Genomic DNA, 24,120 nt, shown 5'->3' on the forward strand with positions numbered 1-24,120 from the left:
TTCAGCTAGATGCATGGTTGCCAAAGTGATCTTGGCTTCTTCTGTCGTTGTACTCATAGCTCGAAAGTATTGTTCGACGTTAAAGATGAAGTTCTCGAGGGCCTTGGCATCGCAAGTTCCGCCAAAGGACTTAGGCTCTGGAATCTTCACCTTGTTAAACTGGACATTGCCTCATGCTGGGCCTTGGTTTCCCACCACTCTCATGGTGAGGTTCACCTTCATGTTTATCTCGGCGACTTCTGCCAGCACGACTTCTATAGCAGCTCGAAAGTCGTCGAAAAGGTCGCTGACCATCTGCATGATCGCTTTCTGGGAGCAATCTAATTCTTCAACTCGCTCCTCTACATGAGCAACAAAGCTTGTCGAGTTGTCCTCTCGCTCGAAACTAGTCATTTTCCCAGCTTTGTTTTCTAGGGTCTCAACCTTAACCAACAACTCTTTCACTGGCAATGCGTCAATTCGAGCATTTGTCGCATCGATTCCATCGGCTTTGCTAGCCAACTCTTCTAGCCTATTTTCTAAGAACCGAACATGATCAGGGACTTCTCTTAAGAACAATAGTTGTTCCTCAATTTGCACAAGTCGTTCGACATGTTTCTTGTTCAACTGTTTCACTACCGACATGATTACTGATCTCGATCCGAGGAGCCAACTAGGCTCTGATACCAACTGTCACAATCGCATCTTTCAAAGGACTCCCAAAGCGATTGTGCGGCACTTGCTCATGCCCACACGCAAGTCAGCCAATGAGAATCGGATAATCGGCGACACCACGACTATATATCGCAACTTCGACCCTCGTTCTCGAGAAAACGGTTTTAGAAAACGGAGTTAGAGGAAAAAGGTTTGGAAAACGTTTGAAGACATTTTGGAAAGCTTGTTGTATGCTTGAATGCAAGAGAATAGATTAGCGGCAAGACAAGAATACAACTCGATGTAGGGAGGAGACTAGGTGTATCCCTCTATAGTACATTATAAAGCATTTTGCCTCTGGCAGACGTGAACATGCAAAGTGGCGAGAAGTCACTCGCCACCAAAAGTACAATGAAAAGTAAATAACATGCAAAAGTAAATACATGGTATAAAAGTAGGAGGGAAGAGGGTATTATAGGCATGCGACCATGGGCGACATGCTCTGGACGAGCATGACCATGACACTTCGCAATCTGAACGGTAGTAGATGACTCTCAATGCTCCAAAGGCTCTTAATCTTCAATGCTTCTGGATCTTTTAGAATGTCTCAAATGAGAGGTGACTCCCTCTATTTATAGAGCTTGGTGGGTCTTGTATGGGTCATGAGCTTTAATGGGCCATGGGCGTGGGCCCAATCTCCTTATGGGTTTTGATTCAATTAGTTGATTTCAATCGGACGGCCATAAGAGAGACATGTGGCATGATTAGATTCGTCGATTTTAAAATTAATTTAGGACACGTGTAATTTTATCATTGGTCATAAATGTAATTTTAATTTTGTGACGTGACATTTAGTAATTAGCCAAAATTTCTCATTCGACAACAACATCAAAGGAATAACATTATGATTCCGATTGATTTTCATTCCAATTCATTCACATTACGATTGCGGGTAAGTAAACGGAGTTTTAGTTTATTGATGTTTTGTTATTTTCCCATCTATAATTGCTTGACATTAAATTAGGTTTTTTAACTATTTAGGTCCGTTTGGTAACGTTCTCATTTTTTTTCTGTTTCCTCCTTTTTAAAAAAAAAATAAAATAAAATTGCATGGCACTGACCACATAGATTCAATAATAATAAAATAGTATTTTTTTTATGTTTCGGAATAAATTATAACGGGAACAAGAAACACGAAACTTGTTTTTGTTATTTTCAAAATTTCTAACAATTTTGATAATGTTTCTAAAAATGAGGATCAAGAAACATAAAAAGTTGTTAAATACTTAGGTTTCTTAATAAAATTAGAAATAAAAACGTTATCAAACAAACTTTTATTTTGTATGACTAACTCAGCACACTTCTGGTGGTAGCCATGGGGCTAAGTCTCCAAAAAGAGCCACAAGTCAACTTTCCTCATTTTTCAATGTTAAGTACCCTGGAGGATAGAAAAGACATTTCTCTTTGATTTCCTCCCTTTCTCTATTCTGACAAATATATGATATAAACCTTATATTTCTAAATTAAAATTTATATTAAAATATATAAATGATAAATGATAATAATAATAATTCAAAGTAGATGTAAAAAATACTTGTAAATTAAGTGGGTAATAAGCTTACAAAATATTGCTATTTCCAAGCATGTTTAAGCGATACAATGCCTTTATTCGAATGGTACAAGTTCATTTCTCTCCCAATCGAAACCTTTGAAAGTGAAGCAAAAACAGGAGTGGAAATAGCTGCCCACATTAATCATTAATTACACAATTAAAGAATTAATTTCAGTTACTAAAATAGCCCTTAAAATAGTTATAATATAGGAGAATAAAAGAAAAATTCAATTCCTACCCCTCAATCAATATTTACGGTATAAATTTTCAATTTCATCAAATTTAGATAAATGTTATAATTCTTTATCATTTTACTCCATTTGATGAAATTGAAAATATATACCGTGAAAATTGATCCACCTTGTCAAATTAAAAAATGAGAATTGAATTTTCCTTTTAATAGATCTCGCATGAGTGGACGAGACAATGATCATTGGCATTCAGGATTTCTTCCAGGGCCGCCGTAGTAGAAGTGGGTGCCCCATTGGTCATTGTAGGAGCTCATAATATTGTAGCAATGGTTGTTCTCCGCCAACGTTGAGATTTCTTGGACAGCACTAAGGCTATTGTCGGAGTCAACGATCTCGAGGTTTCGAAAGTAGCTAGCCTTGCCAAAGCCCTCCTCAGCGAAACGACCGGAGCCCATTTGGGTGGAGGTGTGCTCACCCCTGGCCTTTGAGTTCACCACCTCGCCGCCCCACTCCACCATGGTGGCGTGGTCGACGAGGTGAGTGAACAGTTCCGCCGGCCAATACCCTACCAAAGTATTGTCCCCAAATCCCATCCACCAGTTTCCCAGCTTTGGATCCTGTTGTTTTTTCCGGGAAACCAACAGAAACTAACTTTTAGTAGTTGATTTAAAAGAAAGTGCACATTGAGTAAATTAATAAGTAATAATAATGACTAATTTTTGTATGTTGGTCCAGGATAAAATTAACTAGTTTTACTAAGCAATACTTCATCACCTTTTACTTTAAAAAATCATAACAAAGGTTAAATAAAAGGTCTAAAATCTGTAATTTCAATTTTTGTCCACGTGCTTTCAAAATGTCTACATTTTTCGTTTTGGTCAATTTTTATTTCAAAATACTATCACAAATTTTGTACCTAACGAAAATTATTTAATATAAAACTACGAAATATTTTAAGAAATTTGTTGAGTCAGTTGTTCCAGGGAAAAAAGATTAAATGAAATTAAAACGATCACTTTTTGAAATATAAGTAATAAAATGAATATTTTCCGAAGGATTAAAATAAATAAAAATAGAAAGTTGAGAAATTAAAATAAGATTTAAAATTTAATAATATATATTAAAGAAAATAGAAAATGGAGGGCAAGGGAGAGGAGAGGAGGAAATAAAAAAAAATAACGGACCTTCCAAATGAGAATGGTGACGTCATATTGGCTGCCGGTAAATGAAGAGATGGGAGAAATCGCCGCTCCGATCGCGATTTTGCTGTTTGTTTGTACAAATCCAGCGCATAGAAGGTTGTAGCACCCCGTTGCCTGATACGCGTCACTCTGAAAAATATATATATATTTCTATTATGTTAAATTACAATTTTGTCCTCAATTTCTTCGCTATTTTAATTCAACGTGTGCTTATAAAACATGTTTTTGTCCATATACTTTCAAAATTTCTATTAAGATTCTTATACTTTTAAAAACGGATTATTTTAATCTCTTTCTTTATTTTTTAAGTTTAAATACTTTTCAAAACGTCTTTTTTGTTATTGTACTTTTAAAATGTCTATTTAGATTCTTGTACTTTTAATAAATGACTATTTTAATCTCTTCATTTTTATTTTTATCTCATTTCTATAGATCATAATTTTAACATCACACTCCACTTACTAAATTTTTTGAAATATTATCATAAATTTACATTAAATGTTTTCTATTTTGTATAAAATTTATGTTATATTTTGCAATTATATATTAAATTAGATATTTTTCAAAAGTATCTGAACCAAAATCAAAGTTTTAAAAGTATGAAATAAATAAAATTTGAAAATATAAAGACTAAAATGAACCCAACTCAAGAGTAGAGGACTAAAATAGTATTTAAATTTAATTTTTATATTATTTAAATTTGGTCTAAATAAGACCAAATTTATAATTTAACCGAGTTATTATTATTATTATATTTAATAGTAAATCAATTTTCTACGTGAATATAGAAAGGTTTTTAATTTTATTTTGATTGATGAAATATCACATTTACTTTGAATTTTGTACTTTCAATTATTTTGAAAGAGAAATTTGTCTCAAGACGTTGCACAAAAGTATGTCTAGATTTTTGTTGTTAAATTTTTTATTTTGATTAGCATAAAATTTAGAAAAATTATTTATTTTTTCTTTAAATGTTTAATTAACTTCTTGATTTGTCACAGCGAAGGCAGTAATTGACATATATCTCCAATCAAAAGGTTGAGAGTTCAAATTTTCTCTCCAACATGTCGTACTAAAAAAAATAAATAAATAACTCCTTGAATTAATGTAGACTAGAATATGATTTCAACTCATTTTAAAATAAAAACAGGAATTACTATTTTGGTGGTACAACACGATTAAGCATTTTAGACCTTTTGGTAGTTCAATTAGTTAAGATAGCAATAACTTTAGTTCAATTAATTAAATTATTACTTAAAACTTGTATATTTAAATTCTCATTCGATCAAAAGGTAATATTCTTTTGAAAAAGTTAAAATCGTTAGATCTTTTCAATTGATTTAAACTAGTTGTGATATAAGTAAAAAATTGATCTAAAATATTTCCAATACAATTTTATGAAAACACATCCAAACACTTGATCCCAATTCTTTTCTAAAATTTTATATCAACTTGGCACAAGGAGACATGAAATAAAATATCAAAAAGTCTCAATCTTGAAGGTTATATATTTAAATCTCAATCAATATCTTTCTTGTAATTTAGGTTATAATGTCACATGGTTTCTCTAAATCTAGCCTTCTAAATATATGTGATAATGTAATTAAATGTTGTGCATTTTTCAAAGTCAATAGAAAGAGAACAAACCATTTATTAATATAATCTTCCCAATATCCCAATATCCCAAAATCCAATTATGTATTTATTTATTGATTTTATTTTGATTTCAATTATTTGTGCTAAAATGTAGGAAAAATTGTAATTAATTTGAAAAATAATATAATAGTGACGAGGACTTAAACTCATTAATTTAATGTCACATGTAAAGTTGTTCAAGATTTTTTCTTAAAAAAAGGGTTAATGAAATGAAAAATTTTAAATATGACATAGAACATGTATGATTATATATATATATATATATATATATATATATATATATATATATTCTTTTTATTTATTTATATTATAAAAATTTTAAAATGTGCTTTATGATGGTAACTGGAAAAATATTTAGATGTTTAAGATTCACTTTTTGACAAGTAAGAGAGAAAAGCATATTGTTTTTTCTTTCTTTTATGTTTTTCAAAAATCCAAAAAAAACTTTCAAAATTTTATGAGTAGTTAACATGGAAATAGATGCTGATTGGTAAAAACCTAAGTATGGTTCGTGTAACCATGTTAAAAAATTCTGATAATTAAGAACTGATCCATCATCCAAACCAATATTCTAAAAAATTGATCAATCCAACTGAAAGTATAAGGATGGATTGTGTTGTAAGCTTATTTAGTTGTCATGAGTTCAAATAAATTAAAATTTTGTAAGATAAATTGCTTCCTAGGTACATTTTCTCAAAATTAGTTTTGGGTTGGACCAAACTAACCTAACTAAAGTTATAATTAAATAAAAAAAAATACTTGTTTTAAAGATAAAGGTTATATATAGATTTATATTATGGGGCAATTTTTAAAAACTAAAACAAGGGAGATTAGAGATCTGACCGTCCAATATGTGAATAATCTTGGTCTGCTGTCCCCATAAAGCTCCGGACTGACCTGACTAGTAGAATAATCAAAACTTTAGAAAATTCAATAAATTCTAAAATACATTTAGATAAATATTTCTAATATCCTAACACTTAAGTATATTCTGTCACAAGAAAAGAAAAAAAGAAAAAAAAATACAGTTAAATATAAATTTAGAACTTGTACTCTCATAGTTCTGTTTATTTAGTGTCAGTTCCAATAACATTTTTTTAATTTTAATTTTAATAAATCTCTAGTCTAGGTGGATTAGATTAACAAGTGATAATTTGATACAAATGTGAAATAAAGAAGTAAACTCTTTAATAAAATAAAGGCGAACAAGCCCAGAAAAAAAGGGAAGATATCCTTTAGTCCCTTAGTTTTGAGTTTAATTTCCACGTGGTCTCTAAGTTTCAAAATATTACCCTTTTACTTTTGAATTTTGAATTTTGAATTTAATTTCCATTTAGTCTTTAGATTTCGAAGGGTACACTTTTATCTTTGAATTTTGAATTTAGTTTCCATTTGGTCATAGGTTTCAATATTTCAACATTTTTATTCCTAAGTTTTCACTAATGCTCATTTTCGTCCTTGACATAACAGAACCAACAAAATGTTGATGAGGATGACGATAGATCCATTTAATATTAATTAATATTATTTTAGACTTACCTGATAAAAATAATTTTTTATTACATTTCAATAGGCCATGGTAAAAAAAACTAGTAAAAAAATCTCGGCCAACATTCTATTATAGGATAGTATGCTAGAGAGATTTCTTTTTCCGGCCAGAACACCTATTGAAATATTATGTAAATTATATAATTTATATGTAGACACATAACTTAATATTAAATCGATCTAGTAGTATCAAGATCAACATTTTACTGGGGTTAACAACGGTTATGTTATATTCAGGGACCAAAAGTAAGAATTAGTAAAAACTTAAAGGTTGGATCAAATGGAAACTAATCTCAAAATTTAAAATTAAAAGTGTTGAAACTTAGAAACCAAAAAAAAACCAAACTCAAAATTTAGAGGATGAAGTATAACTTTTTAAAGTAGATGGATCAAATAGAAACTAAATTCAAAATTTAGGGACAAAAAGTACATTTTACAAAGAAAAAATGAATTGAAGCGGAATTGCATAATACATTTTAAATACAATTTTTTGGTTCATTTACCTCTACTTATCAAATTCGCAGGTTCATTTGTGCTCTTTTGTCAATCGTGTTAATGACATAGACTTTTCTTTTTAATACAACATAGCCTTACCTCCAACTAAAATTGGAAGTTCGGAAACATTATTAAAACTTTTAATAATTGAGAAACTAAATAAATACAAAATATCCTCTAAAAAAATACAAAATATTTATAATCTTTTATTTAAAAGACCAATGAAATAATTTCGAAAATTGGAGCGGAAAAACAATACGGGGGAAAAAAATAAACAGCTTTGGATTCGACGCAGTTGAAACTCTTGGAAGTTGCATTAATCCAACAAGCTTAACAAAAAAAAAATGAAAAATGAAAAAACTTAATTTAAAAGATATTATAAATAAATAAAAGGGGTATTGGATTGTGTGCGGGAGGGTGTAGGAAATGAAAAAAATACCTGCCAACCAGCTTCTATGCTGTTGAGATCTGAGCCGTCGAATGATCCCGAGAGGATCCAAATCTGGGAGAGGCTGAACTCGTTGACCACTTGGATTGACGGGTCCCACACGTTTATTGTCGCCTTCGCTCCGTACATCTCCTGCGAGGATCCTGTGTACGCGATCGCATGCTGCAAGTTTGTGCAACCGCATATCAGACGGCTATGATCATATCAAATTTGATGTCCTCAGATCAAGAAAATAGTAGGTGTTCGGCATTTAGCCAACAATTAAACGGAATTAATTATTCAACAATAAGCCCAGCTTTCCATATTTGGAGATAAATTCTAATAGAAAATGTGTTAGTAATGAATATAAAAGTAGATATGTCCCGATCGAGTTTAGCGATATTGAACTAGATGGTTTTGTGTTTGAATTTTTTGCAGTGTCGCATTTATTATCTTTTAATTGACAACACCAACTCTTTTGACCAGTCAATTTTTAATTAATTTGTTTAGATAATGATTAAATTTTATTTTTGGAGTTGGAAAATTTCTAAAACGATCTAGAAATGATATGTTAATAGTTTTTTAGGAAAGAGAAATGTTTTTTTTTTCCTTTAAGATTTGGGAAAAGTTTCACTTCATCTCTAAGTTTTATGTATATATAGTACTATAGCAATTTAACCACTAAAGTGTAAGAAATATTTTTAATTAGTCTTTTAATAAAAAGGAAAAATCCAGCTACAATAGTTAGATGAGTATGGAACCTTAGCATTTTTAGTCAATTTTATGTAACGTTAATTTGATATTATCTCTTTTGCCAATATATAAAAAAGTACAAATATGTACAATAAAAAAAATAAAATTAATATACATACTACGTCATTTGAAATAAATTTACTTTGTCAAATTAGAAATCGTTCAAAACATTAAGTTATAAATTTAATCTCGAAACTTTTGTAGTTACTTTCTAATAATTAAAATTTTCATGTCTATGAAGTGTCCACCAAGAGTATAATTCAATTAGTTAAAACGTTATAACCTCGACTAAAAGGTCAATATTCAAATCTCTAATCCTATTACTTTGAAATTTGGAAAATGAAAGTAAAAACTTTACCAAAACAAAAAGAAAAAAAATCAAAAGTGTATTTATATCTTTTTTTATTATTTTTATCGATAAAAATTTAATGATACACCTAGCTAACAAATATAGAGTTGAAGTGAAGTAACAGATTCATAAAAACTCCCATCTTTCAACTTAAATGCTAGAAAAAAAGTAGGATGGGGAAGGAAAAGATACGCTACCTCGTGACCATTCCCGCTGACCACATCAGGAGCGTCCATTTGGCGGTCAAGAAGAATCGGCCGTCGTTTCTTGCCAAAGTCAAACAAAGACTTGGCTCGTAGCACGTCGTTCACTGTGCTCCGTCGCACTGGAATACTCCCCTTCGGACACCGTGTTCCGTTCACACGCCAAGTTTGCCATGCACCTCCCGCACCTGATCCCCGCCTCCCTTCACTGCCATCGCCATCCTTTACTTCATTCTTCTCCTTCATCTTCTTCACTCTTGGCCATTCCGTTGGCCCTCTCTACAAAAATAACACAATTTTTTTTAATTTCAGCTAATTTTAATTTATTTGTAGTTTATTAAATTTAAAAAATAGTTATTTTCATCATTGTCGTTATTTTTCTATCGATTTATGTTCTATATCATAAACGATTGCAGCTTCAAGAACATTTAAAGAGGTTGGAACAATCTGGCTAGAGTTTAGAAATGTCTTTTAAAACGTATAATCAATGGTTATTAGAAAGGCAAATAAAAATTGGATCTACATTAAAACGTATAATCAATTGTTAACATGTAATATGCATATTTTATTAAATAGTTGATGGCAAAATGATGACAACTAAAATATAATTATCTTTTAAAAATTTGAGGACTAAAATAGAATAAATATGAAATTTCAAAAACCAAAATAGGACTCAGAAGTTTATTTTATTTATTTTTTGTGAGATAAAGAGAAGAAATTGGACCTGAATCTTGTGGTTCTTCAAGAGGGGATGATCAAGAGCCGGCTGTTTTCGTTTATGAACACAATCTATAATATCACCATCAGGGCTCTGAACAAGAAAGAAAAGAAAATATTAGTAAAAATGAAAAAAAAAAGAAAAAGAAAAACCTCATTAATGTATAAGAGATAAAAATTAATAATATTAGAAACCCAAATGATAAAAAAAGGGAATATATATATAATTTGAAAAAACCAACATTTTTCATAAAAAAAGTCAACAGGAAAAAGCCATAAATTTATAGGAGATTATAAATATAATATATAGTAAATAAAAATTGAAACTTTTTGAAACCCAAGTCAAATTGAATGAAGACTAAGAGAAAAACAGAAAAAAAAAACAACAATTTTCTTAAAAAAAAAAAAGAAGTAATGTACATATTAGATAAAAATTGAAAATTTAAGAAACCCAAATAAAAGAAAAAATGGAAGTTATAAGAGAAAAACAGAAAAGAAAAAAGAAAACAAAATCAACCATTTTCTTCAACCTAAAGACAAAGAACTGACAAAAGCCAAAAAATTAAACAATTTTCTCAAAATACATAAATCTTTTTTCGATTTCCAAGAATCAATGCTCACAAGCACAGGGTTTGAACCGTAGTTGGTGATACCACGAGGCTCAAGTCCAAGACGTGAGATACATAAAAATGGAAAGAAAGAAGAAAAAAGAGTGTTATAGATTGACCTGAATGGTGAGAAGAGGAGGCTTGTTAATGTTGTCCAAATGCCTTTGAATCCTGTCCAATCTCAAGCTGCTGACTTGTTTATATGTATAATTCAGCCCAAAAACCAGACTGAATCTTTCAAAAACAACAAGAACAAGAGCAAGAGCAAGAGCCAGAGGAGGAGGGCTCAAAAAAAATCTCTTTCCACACCCCATTTCTCTAGAGAGAGAACAAACAAGTTGTAGAGAGAGAGAGTTCAATGAACAAAAACACCATTAAATTAAAGGACTTTCAGCATCAAGATCATGATTGCATTGGATTCAGATGAATGGGAAGAAAAAAGAAAAAGAAGAGAGAGAGAGAGAGAAGGGAGAGAGAGAGAGAGATTTAATAAAAATTTTGAAACCTACCAAACTGAAACAGTCCCCTCCTCTTTTTATTACACTCATATTCTCTCCTTCTTCAATGTGCATATCTGTCATCTCTCTTTGCCATTAATACTTTCTTCAAACTCCACACCTTCCCACTTTTTTTCTTTCCCTTCTACGTTTCTCCTCTTTCTCTCTCTAGATCTCGTGACCGCCACGAGCGATCGAGGGAGGACGGAGAAATTACTCTTTAATTATTAATTTGTCTTAGATTGAGAATGTCGTATGAAAAAGTTCGAGTTAAATGTATGTACTCACGCGTATATGCTCTAATCCGTCGTTTAGAAAATTTAAATTTTTTCTAGTGAATATTAAAATTGACTAAAGATAAGATTACAGACATAATATTTAGTGAGTTAGTAAGAAACTAGGGACGCCTCAAAGAAGAAAGTTGAAGCTTCAACTAACGTCTTAAAAATTTAAAAGGAGAAATTAGAACTTTCTTCTTTTTCGACAATAACATGTTGGGTAAAAGATATATATCTTAATCAGTTGAGTTATGTTCAGTTTAACTCGAATTTCCTTCTCTTAGAGTAGTTTAATCCCTTTGCAATTTTTACTGATTTATTAAAATCAATTTTAACATTTATAAATAGAAATGTTATATATAATAAGACCGAATTGAAACTTTTTAAAAAATAAAAACTAAATTAAAAAAATGCGACCAGATCTTTTAACCAAAATTTTAAAACAACTAAAATTCGTCCTAATTAATTTACTCCTCAAATTTTCAAAAACTTCAAAATTATACCTACAAAAAGTTACAAGCATAGAATTTTGCCTTTCTATATGAAAATTTTTGGCTCCACCTTTTTTATTTTTTATTTTTGACTTTAGTTGTAAACCTCACCCAAGTTTCACTTATTTAGAATGGTTTCAAATTCCTTAGGGTGGTGGCACGTGCATTGTCTCCTCATTGTTCAATACTTTTATATCCAAATAGGTATATATAATTGGGAATATGATATGTTACCATTTCCTTCCTAAATTTTTTGCTTTGGGTGATGTCCTAAATTCAAAGGCATTGGTTTATATTAAAAATTTAAATTGGACTAAGGAACTTCGTGTTTCTAGTACTCTTTAAGACTTTAAACGTTGATGATTTGTGTTGGACATCGATTAACAAAATGGAGATGGAGATCATGTCTGTCTGAATGAGTTTACTGTTGTTCTTGCTGGAAAAATAAGAATGGATCCCGTTGCACTCTAACCCCATTCGCGCAGAAATTTGTAGGATCGGGAAGGTCTTCACTTAGCCATCTAGCTCAATTTTCACCAAGTGATTATCGAATCCAACTCACTCATAACCATCAAAATGATGAAAGGAAAAATCGAAGACCTAAGTGAGGATGAAGCTTTGATTTATGATATATCCGCAACTCTTCCTCCATTTTGCTCATGTCCCAAGAAAGGGCGAACTCCCTAGCCCATAAATTAGCATATAAAGCTTTGTCTTCTCGTGTGAATTTGAGTTTGATTTCTCAAATGAAGCATTTATTTTTTTCCATTAATGAAGTTTTTTTGTTTCCCTAAAAAGAAAGGTATCTTTAAGGCTATTTTTTATAGGTGTCTCTTTTTAAATAAAGCATAGTGTTTGAGAATAGTGGTTTTATTAGCCAGAGAGAATTGGTAGAATTTGTGTTGAATAATCATTTTTAGACCTTTTATTTATGTAGCTAGAAAGTGTGTCTAGATTTTGTAGGGGAAAATTGTGTTGCTTAGTTTTATATATATATATATATATATAGTTCTGAGTGTAGCTAGAAATTGTAGATTGAATTTAGTTTGGGTCCTAAATAGGTGAACAAATAGTGTGACCTAAGGTAAGGCGAGTTTGTTTTAGATATGATTTTTGGAATGTACGTGAAAAAAATATACTTTTTAGTCATTGAAAACTTTGATAAAGCTTCATATTACATGTTTGATTAGATAATAAAAAGTAATTTTAAAATTTAAGGATCCGTTTGGTAATGTTTCCATTTCTTGTTTCTGTTTTCTCATTTTTAATAAAGAAAAATAGAATTATAGTACTTCAACACCCATGAATTTAAGAATGATCAAACAATATTTATATTTGTGTACTTTTGAAACAAATTGGAAACATAGACAAGAAACTTGTTTGAATTGTTTTCAAAATTTATATATAATTTTGACAAGGTTTCCAAACAATGAGAAACAAATAGACATAATTAGTTGTAAAATGCTTAGGATTCTTAATGAAATTGGAAATGAGAAACAAGAAAGGAAAACATTACTAAAGGACCTAAATTGTTTAGATAACTATGCTCTCGTTTCTCTTTGTTGTTTTTTGTTTTCTTAATAAATAAAAATTATATTGTGTTTGGTGAGTGTTGTTGTTTCTTTTTCTATTTTTTTTATTGAAAAAGGAAACATAGAATTGTTTAATATGACCATTTTTATTTTTGGTTCTCTAAAATTTTAAATTATAAAAAGTAAATTTTTTTATGAAAATTAATTTATTAAATTAAATATTTAATTTTTATGTTATATTTATTTATGCATTTTATAAGTCAATAATTATAAAATAATAGTTTTATTTCTGTTTTGGAAAATATATTGAGAACAAGAGTCAACAAACAAGAAATTTCTTGACTTTATTGTGCCCAAAATTTCTACACAATTTTAGAAACGTTTCATTAAAAATAAGAAATTAGAAACATTCATGAATATATTAATTTAATAATATTGAATTTATTAAATTAATTTGACTGTTGACTAATGTTAAAATGATGTGGAATTTAAGTTGCTCATTTGGCAAAATATATTAATTTAATAATATTTGTTCTAATTGAACTTCTTCCAATCTCCTCCACTTTCTCCGCCTCCTTCGACGCACCTTGCCGTCGCCCGCATATATCATCTCTCCTTGCCACCATCCTTCTCATTGTCAAACTTTGCCATGTCGTCGTCAAAGAACTAGTGCTCGATCACACTAGGAATCTTCCTCATTCCACATCTGGACTAGGTATGCTGGTTCCTCATTAGATTTCAAACAAGGAAAGGTTCCTCGTTCTAGATTTGATGAGTAATGAGCATTCCGTGTCCAGATCAAACAAGAAATTTCATCGTTCCAAAGAGGAACGAGCATTCCTCGTCTAAATCTAACACGAGGAAGATTTCTTGTTCGATTTGGATACAAGTTCCTCAATGATAGTATGATGGAGACAAAGGATTACGACGAACATGTGGTTTAACTTTTTGGCAACAGAAGGTTTTCGAACGAATAATGAGAAACACTAGCAAGGATTTTGACGACGACAACGAAAGAGTGTCGATGATGGTGCAACAACAGTTGACGAGGATAGAGCCGGTGAGCCGTGACAAGTTTAGTGGAGGGGAGGAAAAAAGAGAAGGAGAGAGGAAAGAGAAGAAGAGTAAGGATCGGAGATAGGATGTCCAACCAACAATTAACTATTATTAAGAGTTGATAGTACCAAATCAGCAAAGTAATAAGTTAACCAATGAATATCATCTTTAGTCAACTAACAATACTTCATTAATTTTGTTTTTCCAAAATCTTCGAGATAAGAAGTGTCCATTTTGAAGCCTTAAAAATTAAATGGGTACCAATTTCAAGTCTTTGGATAAAAATGTATTTTGCCCTCGAATAAAATGATTGAAGTGAAGCCATGGAAGAAGGAACACGTGGGTTGATATTAAATGAGAGTAATAAGGCTTCTATAATCTATTCTCGAATCTCTCACATTGATAAGTGAGAGAGAAATTTTGTAGTCAGCCATTCATCAACTCCTACACCTGAATATTGCGTATTCTTTTAATTATAATATTGTCAACATCTATATTTTAATTTTCCAAGAAACTCCTACTCTCTACTCTTTTTCTTCTCCCATAAACATTTTTTTTTTCTTTCTACTTCCCTTTTTCGTCGCAAACAAGGCTTTAATTTATATCAGCACAATTTTGAATGACTTGGTTGAAGAAACCAACTATAGATTATGATGAGTAAAGATATTACCACACTCTTGAAAAATAAAAAGAATTAGAAAATACAGTATTTACATCATTAAAATTACAGACGACTTGTTGGAAACCACAAATTTTGTCTAGTTTGAGAGAATGAAGGTAAAAGATAAGGGCACATGCCCCTGGTCCAATGTGGATCCGTCCCTGGTTTATGGTCTTTAATTAGTATAGAGGTCTTTTTTTTCCTTCCTTTAAATTTAGTTTTTATTGTTTTAAAAAATTTAATTTAATCCTTACGTGTTAAAATTTTTCAATTTAGTCCTTCTCACCATTGTTAAATATTAAATAATTGACGGATGATCAACTTATTAGAAGAAAAATATTATTCTAAGAGAGGCCAGGATCGAACTCTCCATGAAATTCATAGTTGCATTACTTATAGCTTCCTTGTTCGTAGACAAAGCTAATTCAAAACTGTCTTTCATTCCAAGGAATTTTCTAATTTCTTCCTCCAAATATTTAAGAAATCAATAGAAAATTTAAAGTTTTATTTTCTGAAGGACCTTTTTACCCTTCTAAATTTTTGCCTAATTCGCTAAGTATTATGTCATGTTAAGTTTATTATTAACTAATTTTAATATTTACCACAGTCAAAGATTAAATTGAAAAATGTTAAAATATAAATGATTAAATTAAAAAAAACCACTCAAAGATTCAAAGACAAACACATATATTTAGCCTCATTTTGAGGGTTATTCTCTTGCTATGACTCGCGAAAAACCTAGCTATTATGTATGGTCCCCTATTTGTATTGTGGAAAAAATTATTTAGACATTGCTTCGATACTTCCCTCAATGTGAGTCCATTTCTTTTTAGTTTTTATCTTGTGTGTGTTTTTTTGAAATCTAATTGAAATTTGTTGTGGACTATGTAAAGAATTAATTCAATCCATCAATGTTAAACTTAAAATTGTGACCCTTCAATCCCACCAACTGCATTTGTTTGATCATAGAAATGACCAACTTCGTGAAGTTCAGACTCGGATGACCCATGAACGCACAATACCTGCACGCACAGAGAAAAGACACTTAACATTCAAGTCAGTTCAAGTTCAATCTATGCGCAGAGAGAGAATAGTTTTGCGTATTTCAAAAGTGAGGAAGAACTCTATATATTTATAGATATTTGATCTCTGACATCGCTTGGGGAATGGTTACGAGTCGGAAAAGTGGTTAAGGGGTAGCGACAATTGATGTTGGGATCCTCAACTTGTCCCTTACGAGGCTTGGCTGTTGAAGTCTACATTGGTGAACTTGATCTTTACGAAGTTCCAAACAACCAATAACATATACATCGATTCATGCTCAACACTTTCTGTCCTATATATAAAATGTTGACATGTAGCATCTAAGAAATAACCTCCAACAACATTCATGAATTCCAATTTTTCGTTTAATAAAATTTTATCCAAAGTACCCATAACAAAGGATCATATAGCAATAAACTATTATTATTATTATTTAGTACAACATGTGGGGTGGGAGATCGAGCTCAAAATCTCTTGGTTGGAGATAATGACTGTAACTCAATCAATTAAGGTTTACTTCTTATTTAAGAAAAAAAAAAAAAACTCATGTTTACTTTTTTTGTAATGATAATAACTTTTTTTGCAATGCTTTAAAATTTTAGTGATAATTTATTTGAATTTTTTAAATAAAAATATAATATTATAAATGGAACTTCGGACCTTTAATTAATTAAGATAGTTACCTAGTTGAATTACGTTAACTCATGTTCAGGTGGGACCGGTATTAAGACATAATCTCGTGTTCTTTGAACTTTAGTTTCTATCCAAATAAATAAATAAATAAGGTCTTTTTATTTTGCATTACAAAAAATTTCAATAGCGGGTCATTTACATTGTCATATTAACAAATATAGTAACAAGATTATGATTTTACAAATATAGTTTTTTCAAAAAAAAAAAAAAAGAATTTTACGTGCCTATTTATACATATTTACGTAATTTTCTTTCTACACTCTATATCACACATGTATGTCTATTGATATATATAAATGACAAACTATCAATCATATAGTCTATCACTAATATAATATATCAGTGATATAGTTAGTCTTTATCGTTGATTGAATGAGAGACGTTATAAAGCTATTTTTGTCTTTCTTGTGAAGAGTTTGGAGAATTTTTTTCTTTGGTCGCTATAGTTTGAAATAAAAAAATTGTTGCTATATTTGCATTCAACTGAGCTTGTTTTGCCACCTATATGCAAGCGCTTGTTTTGAATGATCATCTTTTTACTGTTTAGATTGAGATTATAAACAAATTAAATCCTATTTCTCAATTTTAAATCATTTAATTAAAATCAAATAAATAAGATAGATAAAAAAAAAAAAAACAAACCATACATAAATTCAAGGGATTCCTTCGTCTAAACATCTTTTCATGTTAAAGATCCCACATTGTAAAAACAGGGGACCTAACAATTGATTATAATAGACATGAACTACTCCTTTCATTGTCAATTGGTTTTGAGATGGAACCTCGTGAATATTGATATTTCATAGTCATTTGTCCCCGATTCAATGAGAAAAAAAAAATCTTTTCAAAGATTCCTAAGTATTCTTGTAATTAAGATGTAGCATTAAAGTAACCACTCAAATGTTTGCTCAACTTCCTTAATTTATTGCTATCAGAACTTTCAAATAAATTGAAACAAAAAGTTTTTTTCTACTTTAAGGAGGCATTTAATAAATGGGAATCCCCAAACCCCACTTCCTCATGCATTATTATTCTTGTCTTTTCTTTTTCTTTTTTTTAGTCTTTGTCATGTCCTAATTGAATTGAAACTGCCTAAGCAGACTTATTTCATTTCATCCTAACTACTTTAGTTAATATTGGTGGCTATGATCGTAATAGTCACTGGTTTACTTGTATTTCTACATTCTGATATACTTATAATATTGTATTTTCAACACTGTATCTTATTCAATTATGCGAAATAATTGAAATTAAATCAATACTCTTTAAGTCAATCCGACTACAGCGCAACGCAGTGAATAAAATAATACTTATTTATCTTTGAAACTTGGTTAAAATTTAACATACCTATTTATAAATATGTAAAAAAAACCTATCCTGATTAATAAAATTGCCCAATGTTATATACAAATTTAGATGTTGCTAAAAAACAAATAAAAACTTAAGGATTTTGTTTGGGACTCTTTCAACACTATTTTTTTTTATTTTATTTTCAAAATGTAACAGTGAAGAATCATGATTGGATGACTTATACACCAGATAAGATTAAAAATTATTAATATAGTTCTACTTACGTATATCTCCTTGGAAGTTTGAATCTTCACTCTATACGTCGTTGTTCACTAAAAATAACCGTTGATTTAAGAATCACTATTCAATATTCACACGTAGATTAAGTTTTTCTTAATAAGACCGGCTTTAAGAACTTTTAAATAATAGCTCATCTGTGAAACACACATTAAAGAGAACTTTCAGAAACTAGTTACTCAAACACCTTTTTAGTAAATTGTTTTTTTTTTCGAAATAAAAAGAATTACCCTTGAAAGAAAATTGCTCCCCAAACAATAATTCTTAGGAGCTCACTTCATAATATTTCTTCTTCTTTTTTTCTCTCTCTTTTAAATAGGTAGCCAAAAATCATCTATTTAATTTCTAATATTTCTCAAGAGGTAATTCTTAAAATCTCAACAAAAGTTTAAGAAAATGAAAAATAATCATTTTAAAAAAATAGAGGTGGAACTCAAACATTTGACCCATAAATATAATATTCTTAGTTACTTAATTGTCAAGTTATCCTTAGAGATATTGAGGAAAAAGAAAAGAACATGATCTCGATAGCCTAATTTGAATAGGACACTTATTATCATTAATTTAATTCGATCTCTCGGCTCTCAAAATATCATTCAACTAAAAAAACTATCATTTTCATTGGAAAAAAAGTTGTAAATCATAAAGATATAATACAACAATAAAATACCCACTGCCTAACTTTGTATTATGACATACCAAATCAAATCCCCACATCCAAAGCAATAATTATACAACTTTACACACCTAATATATTCAAATAAATAGATATATGAGTTTTTCTTAATTTTATTTTTACGGTAGAAATGGATTTTTGAACTCGCGACTTTTTGGTCGGAAATAGATACTTTAACCAGTTGAACTATACTAAGATTGACATACGAGGTACTTTTTTGTTTCTTTTTCTGGGCTATATTATACATTTTTTTCAAACTCATTTATTCCAGACGGTGATTGGCTTTAAAGCAAACCCAAGGAGGTTGGTTTGAAATAGTGACCATTCGTATAATCTTTCATTATTGTCCTCACCTAACAAATACAAATAAAAAATTTCAAATAAAATAAAAAAATAAATGCCTTCAATTTTTATTTATCAATCTCTCTCTCATCTCTAGATTGTAACTTGTAAAGAAAAAGTGTTTGGTTTCTTTTGGTTTGGTATTGGTTTTTGTGTACATTGACGGCTAAGGGAAGGGAAGTAAAGAGAATATATAAACAAATACTCACCAAATATTAGCTAAGTTTTCTCTTTTTTTGACTCACAATTCACCAACTTTTGTTTATAAGAAGAATGATTTTGTCTCTTCTTCCTCCCTCCTTTTTAGATCTTATGTTGTTGTTGTTTTCATTGGATGTGAAGTGATCTATGAGAGTGGTTTGATCAAGAATAAGAAAAAAAATTTTCTTTTTAGCCTTGAATTTCGTTGGGTGAAATGATTTTTACTCTAAACTTTTAATTACTCTAAACTTTTAATTTCTATCACATTTGGATCTCGTACTTGAATGTGTGTAGCAACTTATTAGGGACAATAGTTTACACATTGTACGACTTTGTTTTTCATTTCACCCAAGACCTTATACTGAATATGATTGAAGATAATTGTCTTCACTTATATACCATAGATTACTCTCTCTTGTAGCTAATGTGACACTTTGTTTGAATTCCCTTTACAAACCAAACACAACTTTTATTTTTTTAGGCTTTTGATTCAAAGAATAGTTAAAAATAGTTTCATGTGCATTTAATGTATTACAACCAGAGAAGCCATAGAAAATTGATGGAGTTTGAGAAAGACAACACTAATAGTGCTGTTGATGCAAAAATTTGGTCTCTTGGGATTCCGCCAAATTCACACCAATCTTCAAGAATAAAAGGGATCGACGAGCCCTGCAAAACAGAATAGCACTAAAGATCGATTTAGCTCTTACCACACAGGCTCCAATGCTTAAGTCAGAATCGGAGTAGTTGAGTATAAAATGTAGGGTGTTGTGAGCATACCTTTAGGGTTTGCCTTACTTCCCTATTTATAGGAGTTGAATCCTGATCCCTCTAGAGATTGTGGAATTCGAATCCTGATACATCTAGGAAATCTGGTTATCTGAATCTGGGGAGAATTTTGAGACAATCAGGATATCTTCTCCTTTTGAATATAGGATATCCTATTCGGATATGCCACGATTTTGTTTTGAGGAACGTTTCAATTATTTGGGGTAGTAGCCTAATTTGGAATTGATGGATTTCTGTTCTGGCTTATTTGTGGGAAGACAGTTTTGTCGTTTGACACTCATTAGGAATGAAGATTCATGTGTGTGTTATTCACTCACATGACCTCACACTTAAGTAACCGTTCTGTTTATTCTGGTCGATATTATTTCGACAACTCTGTTTTGGTTGATATTAATTCGACAACTTTGATAGAAGCTTCTAATTGATTGATGTTACCGATGAGTAACCACATATGTTTTGTAGGCTACCCAAATAATGCAACCTCCCACTATGATTTTGAAAGTATGAATGAATGTAACATTGTTTTGAATGTTTGAATGATTTAGTTTATTCGAAAGTTTGAAAGTTGTTCCAAATGTTTTAGATGAAATTTTGAAAGGTTTGATCGGTTAGTATTTTTGTTACAAATGTTTCGAAAGGAAAAATGAATTTCAATGTTTGATATGAAAATTTCTTATTGAGTATTTTTGTACTCATTTTTCCGTTTTCTAAATGTTTTCAGATGAAGATTCGAGTGACTGCTCAGATAGTGATTGAGGAATAGCGTTCTGGCATGAGGAGTTGAAAATCTTTAATATTTCCATTTGTTTTAGCTTATGAGAATTTAGTTAGCTCTGCTAGTTATTCTTTGGCTTTATTATAGCCAAAAAACGTGAGCGCCGGGAGCGAGCCTTATTAAAAAAAAAGCCCCTTACTCTCGAAAACCTCCTCGAGACCACGTTGATATTTTAGAAAAAGGTGGGCTTGGGCACAAGCTCAACTTCTTCGATTAGGCTACCACCCAGTCAAGTCATGAAACTTTTGCATTTTGATCAACATGGCTGTACTGTACCGGACCCTTTTTTAGACCGTCTCCTGAAACACCTGCTTATCCGGGGCCGGAGTCAGCATAAAATGAAGGGGACGACCGCTTTTTTGTAAATATATTGAGTTGATAGCTTGGTACGATCTACGGCCCCCTCAAGGTTAGGGGCACTCAAAAGTAAGTACATCTGATCTTATGCTCTTTCCTATAGGTTTCTGTTTCAAAGTTGGACTTGTCCCCATTTTTTTTCCCATAGTATCAAATTAAATAAAGAAGTTTTTCCTTTGGTATAGTGTTTATTTGTTTACGCTTCCGCATTATTGTTAGAATGACTGTATTATAAAATATGGGTTGTTACATTGGGTTTTTAACCTTTTGGCTTTTATCGGTTTTTTACCATAAGTTAATCAACACCCATGGATTTTTAACCTATTTTGGTTTTTACCAAATGATTTTCTACCCATGGATTTCATTGATTGATTAGGCTTGCCTGCTTTTTGTTTTAGCCTTGCTGGGCCTATACGCATGCCTTTTTCAGCACCTTGGGATTCGTTTCCCTGGTTTCACTGATTGTCTTTTAGCTTATTGGCTTGCTTCTAGGTCTGTCCCTGTTCGAGTTCCTTGACCAGCTGTTGATTTACTTCCCATGCCTCAACTTGAGGGATTTTCATTTAGAGTAAAAGATGAATGCTCAAATAGTAAAGATGTAATTATATTTTAGATGTCAAAAGTCTTATTCAGAATATATAAAGAGATAATTGTTCAAGTAATAAGTGATATGCGACAACCCAAGCGTATTGAGCTACTCGAGCCAGAAGCTACTTGAATCCAATCGTATTGTTGGTTCAACCTGAAAGGCCAAGGTTAGAGGGATTACTTTTGCAGTCGTTACCTTGAGCAGACAGATGACTCACTATGCTCGAGGCCGAAAACACTCCACGAGTTTGATGACCAATCAAACAGGCATGCTCCGAGGGGTTCAAATACGAAGGCCTAAGTTCAACCACACAAGATTCGAAATTTGAGAGGGGTTTGCACAAGGCAATGATAGAAACACACAATTCTATTCAAAAGACAATTCCAAGATGTGTTACAATGGACGGGAACAAGCCTATTTATAGGCCAAGGCCCTTGACCTTTTAAGAAAAATAACAAAATTAAAAAGAAAATTAAAATTGATAAATTCCTAAAATGTCTAAAACTTGCCTAAAGATGAAATTTAAATTTGATAGATAAAATAATAAATCAATAATAAATCCTAAATCAAATCTCCCAAGAATAAACCAAAATCATGAGAGACATTCCTTATTTGGGAGGAGTGTGCGGCAAGGCATGGCTGGCAAGGGTGGCACGCGCCAATCGACGACAGAGTGGGGTGCGCTTGGCGTGCGGCATGGTCGCTAGGCGTTGGGGCAGGCGCGTTGGGCGTGCAGCATGGGTGCTGGGACAGGCACTAATGATACGCGGCAGGGGTGCTGTTGAGCGCTTGGGGCGTGAGTCGTGCAGACATGTAGGCGGTGCGCATGAGCGCTAGCAGACAATGGGCGTGCGGATGGCACGACATCTGTTGGGCGTGCATGCTGGCGGGGGCACTGACCTCTTTTGAGGTTAGCACGACAGGAGTGCTTGGTGTGGAGGTACTGGTAGCAAGGACGCGTGGGTGTGGCACGGTAGGCGGCTGTTGAGGCACGCAGGGCATGCTGCAGCGCGAAGGTGTGCACAGGCAGTCAAACAGTGCAAGTGTGTGCGCGCGGGATGCGGCCTTGTGAGGTTAGCGCGCGCGAGTTGTGTGTGATGGGCAACAACGAGCCTTCCATCTTGGCGTGAGCAGTTTCTTGGTTCCTTCTTGGGGTCCTCCTTCCTTATTTTAGGGAGCCTCCCATCTTTATTTGTCTCTTTACTAAAGTGACTTGACTTTTGGATCGTTGACCCAAATATGATTACATCAATAAGGAATTAAATAAATTCCAGATGCTAGTAGCATTTTTAAAATGAGTAAGTATCTTTGGAAACATAATATCAACATGTAGTTACCAAAAAATCAGTCCTAAACTGTGCGATCTACCAAATATGCGGTTCTCATAAAATTAAACCTAAACTCTCGTAATCATAAACAACTAGAATTACACGCCACACTTACCATCGTCTGAAGTAGAAACTCCGTATGTTAATTAGTTCCTTTTTCTTTTCTGGATTTTTTGACTCATTTATCCCATAGTTTGTTTTGGAATTCGTCGATTTATCTTATCAAGGATTTGTCCTGGAATTTGTTGATTCGTTCGTTCTGGGTCCTGTCTCCGAACTCATTGATTTGTTTTTTTTTCTCGGCTACCTCAGGTATGGCAAGCCCCTGAGTTGTATGACATTCGTCGTTAGAAAGTTGTGGTCTGCCTCTAGAATACGTGTTGATTTGTTTCTCCCGAGATCTCCTTGGATCTAAGTATTTCTCGATCAATTCGTTGTCAAGCATCATGACTTTTAGATCTTAGTCGTTCCCATAGACGGTGCCAATTGTTGATGCAGAAATTTGGTCTCCTGGAATTCCACCAAATTCGCACCAATCTTCAAGAATAAAAGGGATCGACGAGACCTACAAAACAGAATAGCACTAAAGACCGGTGTGACTCTTGCCACACAAGCTCCGATGCTTAAGTCAGAATCAGAGTAGTTGAATATAAAGTATAAAGTGTTGTGAGCATACCTTTAGGGTTTGGCTTATTGAGGCGATCAGGATATCTTCTCCTTTTGAATATAGGATATCTTCTCCTGAATCATAAGGCCATCAAGATACTTCTTCCCTTTTGAATTCCTTAAAAGAGGGGAATTCGAATTATAGAAAATAAGGATTTTCTCAT

At 31.8% G+C, this 24,120-nt stretch overlaps 1 protein-coding gene across 1 annotated transcript; it reads right to left on the reverse strand.

The window, feature by feature from the left end:
- Positions 1-2,211: 2,211 nt before the first annotated feature.
- On the reverse strand, positions 2,212-10,935 carry LOC111019590 (carboxyl-terminal peptidase (DUF239)). The gene is made up of 7 exons (XM_022295982.2): positions 10,514-10,935; positions 9,794-9,880; positions 9,064-9,348; positions 7,777-7,947; positions 6,138-6,191; positions 3,621-3,767; positions 2,212-3,053 (listed from the first exon to the last, which is right to left on the reverse strand). Exons 1-7 carry the CDS (start codon positions 10,706-10,708, stop codon positions 2,676-2,678), a joined length of 1,317 nt encoding a protein of 438 aa, XP_022151674.1. The 5' UTR covers positions 10,709-10,935; the 3' UTR covers positions 2,212-2,675.
- Positions 10,936-24,120: the final 13,185 nt, after the last annotated feature.

Source organism: Momordica charantia (assembly GCF_013281855.1).
Source record: "Momordica charantia cultivar OHB3-1 chromosome 6 unlocalized genomic scaffold, Mcharantia_2.0 BLBB01000006.1, whole genome shotgun sequence".
In the NCBI taxonomy this organism is placed as follows: Eukaryota; Viridiplantae; Streptophyta; class Magnoliopsida; order Cucurbitales; family Cucurbitaceae; genus Momordica; species Momordica charantia.